Source organism: Phaethon aethereus, assembly GCF_964289735.1.
Source record: "Phaethon aethereus genome assembly, chromosome: 25".
NCBI classification, from domain to species: domain Eukaryota; kingdom Metazoa; phylum Chordata; class Aves; order Phaethontiformes; family Phaethontidae; genus Phaethon; species Phaethon aethereus.
In genome coordinates, this window is record NC_138601.1 from 1960706 (window position 1) to 1967050 (window position 6345).

At 50.9% G+C, this 6345-nt stretch overlaps 2 protein-coding genes across 2 annotated transcripts in view; one reads left to right on the top strand and one right to left on the bottom strand.

Annotated features, from left to right (window-relative positions):
* Positions 1-88: 88 nt before the first annotated feature.
* Positions 89-5053, top strand: DNAAF19 (dynein axonemal assembly factor 19; the record flags this gene model as incomplete). Its single annotated transcript, XM_082010521.1, has 3 exons — positions 89-231; positions 2863-2995; positions 4583-5053. The coding sequence occupies 3 exons, from the start codon at positions 89-91 to the stop codon at positions 5051-5053; spliced, it is 747 nt and encodes a 248-aa protein (XP_081866647.1).
* A 1161-nt stretch (positions 5054-6214) lies between these two features.
* C1QL1 (complement C1q like 1) overlaps positions 6215-6345 on the bottom strand; it is a gene marked incomplete at its 3' end in the record, with an annotated part of 1222 nt that continues 1091 nt past the window's right edge. The window contains exon 2 of the mRNA XM_082010522.1: positions 6215-6222. Within this exon, the coding sequence (XP_081866648.1) occupies positions 6215-6222 (8 nt within the window). The remainder of the gene's footprint in view (positions 6223-6345) is intronic.

Sequence of the window (6345 nt, forward strand, 5' to 3'; positions counted from 1 at the left end):
ACCCAGGGGTGGCCCTGTCCCCCATGTCACCCCCCCGTGCCCACAGGCCTCGGGTCCCTGCCAGCTCCCGGTCGGTGGCAGGGCCAGGATGGAGGCGGACGGAGCCCTCGACCCCAGGGTGCTGGAGCAGGAGCTGCGGGCGGCGGTGGCGGCTGATGAGAGGTGGGAGAGGGAGAACGAGGCCAAGCTGCGGGCCGTGCGCCAGCGCGTCCCCTCCTACGAGGAGTTCAGGTCTGTCGGGGGATGCCTGGGGCAGGGGGCGGATTCGGGTGCTTCCCTACTCCAAAGGGCTTCGTCAACACCAAAGCTTTGCTCGGTGCTGGGCGCTCCTGCCACGGGGCCAACCCGGCCTCACGGGCGGGTTTTGGATCTCCAATTTTGGCACCTCTTAAGAGACAAGGTCACTCAGTGGGTTTTGAGCTCAAGCCTTGCTCTGAGAGGGGATTGAGCCCTTTATCTGTGCGTTCTGCTCCAGGTGACCATGAGCGTGTCTTGACAAGCAAACCTGGCTTTGGGATTTGGGATTCCCGAAAGGCCACAGCCCCGTGGCACAGAGCCCCGGTGGGACAGGAACTCAGAAACTTGTTTAAGATTTGCTCCTCAAAAAAGGTTGATGTGTGGCGAGTAAGATCTCAGATGTTCCAGCTGGGAACAGCCAGCTCCAAAGCAGGTCCCCATGGTGCCCAAGCTGTAGATCAGCGATGGGATGGCTCACTGTCCCCTCCTTCCAGCACACTGTCCTCTCACCATGTTCCCGGGCGCAACACCCACCCTCCAAGTCCCATCAGCCTGCCCTGCCCTCCCTTTCCTCCCCACACACCCCATGCCATGGTGGTGGTGCAGAAGAAGAGGGTGATGGGTGTCCTCGTGCACCCCACCCAGCATGTTCATGCTCCCAAACCCGTCGCTGCTTTGTCCAAGGTGGTTTGGGAGCAGTTTTGTGGCCCAGGGATGGCAGGGATGCTCTGCAGAGGCAGCACAGGGCACTCCCAATGCCCACCAAAGTCCTGGATCCACCTATAGATCCATCTGGGGAGGTCCCTATCCCTTGACTTCAACAGATGGATCTGTAGGTGGATCCAGGAATTTGTCCACCCCTTGGTAGACTTATACGGAACTAGATCAAATCCCATTCACGGCTTCATCTCTTCCTGCATTTGGTCATGCCGTCTGATCCCTGAAAGGCAGGAAAAGACTTTAAAATGGTATTTTCTCTCCCAGTCTTCTTGCCAGTCCCTATAAAAGGATTCCCAAGTGATTCCAAGCTGTTTTATCAGTGTATTGGTAACGGTAGAAGGAATCTGAGGGAGGTAGTGGAGCAGCTTCTCTCTGTGGATGCATCATCTTCACTCATGTAGCCCATGCTAGCATAGGAGCAGGGGCTGGACCCCTTCAGAGATCTCCTGCCCATTATTGGGAGAACTAACTACAGGGATTCATCCCACGGGATGAGAGGAATCATGTGAGCCACTGAGTCTGGGCTGCTGTAACCAGTCGCAGATGTCTGTGTAATAAGATGCTGAATTCAAATGAATCCACAACAACGTACCTACCCAGCACACTGCAAGCTACGAAACAGTCCTTAGGTGCTGTAAGAATTTAGACTCTTTCCTCTGGAAGTCCAAAAGCCACAGAAACTTCAGTGTACTGTAAGAAAAAGGCAGGAGGAAACAACATCCTGCCAGTTCCTTGGGCTCTGGAGGAACTGTTGGGTGGGAATGCCCAGCTCCTGGGGAGCAAGCCATTCCTTGTGCTGGGGAGGAACCATGGTGCTGCAGCCTACAGGGAAATTCCTGCCTCGTGTCCTGACGATTGGATTAACCCTGAGTGTGTGAGGAGGATGTGCCTGTCAAGTGCCCCATGCAATGTCTTCTGTTTTCCTCTGACCCATCTCTGATGCTTCATGACCTCATTTGAATCTCGATTTTGTTTGATAGAATTGCAGAATGATTTAGGTTAGAAGGGACCTTGAAAGATCATCCAGTCCAACCTCCTGCCACAGGCAGGGACATCTGCCACTAGACCAGGTTGCTCAAAGCCCCATCCAACCTGACCTTGGACACTTCCAGGGATGGGGCATCCACAACTTCTCTGGGCAACCTGGTCCAGTGTCTCACCACCCTCATCATAAAAATATTTCTTCCTAATGTCCAGTCTAAACCTGCCCTCTGACAGTTTAAAACCGTTGTCCCTTGCCCTGTCACTACAAGCCCTGGTAAAAAGTCTTTCTCCGACTTTCTTATCAGCCCCTTTAAGTCCTGGAAGGCTGCAGTAAGGTCTCCCCGGAGCCTTCTCTCCTCCAGGCTGAACAACCCCAACCCTCCCAGCCTGTCTTCCCAGCAGAGCTGTTCCAGCCCTCAGAGCATTGCTGTGGCCTCCTCTGGCCCCACTCCAACAGGTCCATGTCTCTCCTGTGCTGAGGGCTGCAGAGCTGGATGCAGCACTGCAGGGGGGTCTCACCAGAGCAGAGCAGAGGGGCAGAATCCCCTCCATTGCCCTGCTGGCCATGCTGTTTGGATGCAGCCCAGGATACAGTTGACCTTCTGGGCTGTGAGTGCATATTGCCAGCTCATGGCCAATTTTTCAACCACCAGTACCCCCAAGTCCTCATCAGGGCTGCTCTCAATCTCTTCATCCCTGAGTCTGTACTGATATTGGGGATTGCCCCAACCCGGTGCAGGACCTTACACTTGGCCTTGTTGAATTTCATGAGGTTCACATGGGCCCACTCCTCCAGCCTGTCCAGGTATCTCTGGATGATACGTACAGCCCAAACTCAGAAATCGCCTTGGAGGAGGAGCCTGAAGCCTCAAAGTATTTGATCTTGCTATAAGTATCCCATCCCCTTCTTGTTGCCTGCAGGAACATTGTGCTGGCATCACACCTGAAGCCCCTAGAGAAAAAGGACAAGATGGGTAAGAGGAGGAACGTGCTGTGGAATCCCTGTGCAGCCCATGCCAAGGCCCCGCAAGCCAGCGACGTGGAAATACCCCGGGTGAGGAACATGCTTTCTGGGACTTTGTCCACATCTAAAAATTACACCAGAATAATTTGGGTATTATTTTAAAATGCAAGAGTTGTTCAGAAATATCTCCGCATGTGAGCAAGCCCTCAAAGTCCCCAGGAACATTGGTGTTTAGATAACCACAGGTTCAGTCTTGGCCCCCCCTTTGCATCTGATAAGAGCTTGCACCGGCTGCTTCAACAAGACTCTGCGTCAGCCCTGTGGGAATCTAAGAGCAGCTGCACAGCGTCAGACCAGAGCTCCCAATACCCCGCCTCTGATGGTGGCCAGTAACAGATTCTTGGGGAAGAGTGCCCTCCCTTGACCGCACTCTTCCAGCTGGCTGCAGTTTAGAGACCGAGCGCCAGGGCTGTGCATCTGGATCATCACGTTTAATAGCCACAGACCGCAGATCTTCTGTGAACGTAGCCAATTTTCCACCCCGTGGTTTAATTATGCATGATATGAGAAAGTGCTATGTAGTTTTAAAACCTGCTGCCTGATGAGTTCACTGGATGCTACTTGGTTCTTCAGTTGTGGGAAACGGTGACTAAACATTTTCTATCCAGGTCATTTGTGATTTGAGTGACATCTGTCCTGCCCCCTCCAGTGGATTCTGCCCATGCTAGAGACTCCTGGTCACTGGACCTGTAGCTGGGCATGTTTCCCATGGATGTTTTTCTCATGGATTTTTTTGATATTGAATTTCATTTACCTATTTATTATGAGATCTTTTTGCAACTCTTCTAGGCAGCTTTGTGTTTTCCTGGACTGAGCAATGATCTCCCCAGAGCAAATTCTGTTCCTAATCCTGTTAGCACTTGGGCTCTGATCTCCAGGGCTTCTCCATTTTGTGTTTAGACACAGCCTGATGTTGCTGTGCCTTGTTCTCGCTGTCTGTATAAAAGCCTAAACATTTTAATCCTCCTTCAGCCTGTGCGTCAGTTAAGTCAGCGGTGATGAGTTCAGCAGTTCAATTACACATTGTATAAAACAGGATTTCCTTTTATCTGGAGATGCCACATTGAGCTTGGCTCTCTTCTAGTGCAAGCTTTCTGCCACAGACCCATATGAATGCGGTATGTTACAAGATGGTGTGTTAGGACCATCTGAATATTTTCTGGGTTTTACATCTCATATCTTTTATCTCCTCACTCCTCTGATTTGCCTCACAGTACTCCTCTGGAGCAGAGGTTTTCACTGCACTACCCCGATCTCCAGGAGACCCTTTCCTGAGCAGAGGTGGTAGATCCAGACTGGGCAGCATGTCTGGTTCTGGTTAGGGCTGGGGTTACTCCACTACTGGTCTGTGTTCAGCTGGGTTTCATCTCTCATCCATTCTTCCATTATTTTCCCCTGAACTCCTCTAGTTTCTGTAGGGCTTGTGGGACCTGGTATTTCTTTGTCTTTATGTTTTCCCACCTCACAAGCTTTATGCAGCCCTTTTTGCTACCAAAGCCTGTATTTATATTCATATAAAAAACATCTCAGCCATCCACGGGTTGATCGGGGAGAGCGGATAAAAGTCTTCCAGTAGGAACAAAACAAAAGGAACTGGGTAACTGTTTTTTCCTTCAGGAACTGGATCAACTGCCCGGAACCTCTGCTGAATTTTACAGAGATTGGCGCCGATGTTTAAAAAGCAGAAAAGAAAAATACCAGTTTTTGCTTGAACTCGGAGGGAAGGCCTTGGGCAGAATCTTTCAGGCTGACTTGGGCTTTGGCCTCCTGGGTGAATTCCTTACGGTGCTGGCAGAGAATGTCTGTCATGAAGACAGAGATGCCGTCCTTCAGATCTTACAGAGCCTTTCAGGCACCAAGCGCTTCGGGTTAAATGTGGATCTTCTGAGTGAGTCAGAGAAGGAGAGCAGCAGGGATTTGTTTAAGAAGCTGCAGAGCCTGAGCAGGGATTATTGGACCACTGGCCATCCCAGTGGCCCAGCCGACTGCGAAGCAGAGAGGGAAGCCCACGTCACAGACACCAGCTTGCAAAAGGAAGCCGAGGAAAGGATAGTGATGGAGCTGATGAAATGTTACCAGGTCAACTGAAGGAGCACTAGGGTCCTGCAGAAACAGAGTGCAAAAGAGGCTCAAAGCTTGACTTTTGGCATCTGATGTTGCACAAGACAGATAAACCCGATACTTCTAGAGTGTTGCTGTACACTTCTCTGTGCCTGGGAGCCACCCAGAGCAGTAGCTCTGCACAAATAAAGGTTAGTTACTGAGAGCACTGTGTTGTGATCTGTGGGGCAGGGTGTCTTCACAGGACAGCTGTCCGAATCTCTTAGATGAGGAGAACAAATGAGGAAAAGAAAAACTGGGTGGGTATTTTATACCTAAATAGTCCCTTCCCTTTTTCATGCCTGTCCATTGTCGCTGTGGAGTTTTAAGAAATGTAATCAATGACACTTTATGTTTAACCTTGCAGCCACTGAAGGTAGAATGGGCTGATGGAGGTGGAAGTGCTGTGCAAGGTGGTATATCTGGGACTGATCCAGCCAGCTACTTTATTATCATTCTACCCCAGTCAGCAAGGTATGGGGTAAACCTTAGAGATCCTGTCACCTCATGGCCCTGTGATCTCAGACGCTGAGTTGCTGAAATACCACATAAATTGAAATTTAGAAGGAACTGACGGGCATCAGTCCAACAAAGAGACTCTCCAGGACTGCCTAATACTGTGTCTAAATTGAGTAGCCTTTCTGTTTTGGCTGCAGATGTCAGAGGCCCTCATATGGCACAGCTCAGCACCTACCCACCAAGCTTTCTTGCAGTGCTGGTCTGGGAGGATCCTCAAGCTTCTCCCAACGGTGCTGAGGAGCCCAATGCATGTTACAGTGCTCAGACTCCCTTGCATTCAGTTCAAAAACAACTGTCAAGTCTGTTTTGTTGCAAAACCCAAAGGTGAGCAAAAGGTAGAGTCACCCTGGCAGACTATAACCATCGCCCTCCCACCTCTGTAGGCATCTAATTGAGCGTTCTCTGAGGCCTGGCACCTGAATGTTGGTGGCTTTATGGCATCTGTCTTGGGGACATCCGTGTCCCTGCAATCTGTTGTGGGTGCCATTCCTTTTGCCTTTGAATAACACTTGCAAACCTGAGGACTGCAGAAAGCTGAGAGCTGAAGTCTTAAACAAAACAACGAATATCCTGGAGTTTCCCAAGGTCTGGGTGGAGGATGTTGATGCAGGAACAGCCCTGGCATGACCATTACAGCACTGGTGGGAACAGGCACAGTGCTTTCACCAGTCCGGAGGCTCAGGGCTTGCACTGCATCTTGTGTCAAGGGTGGGAGCAGCCTGCTGCACCCCCAGCACTTGGGGAAAGGCAAAATCCCTGTG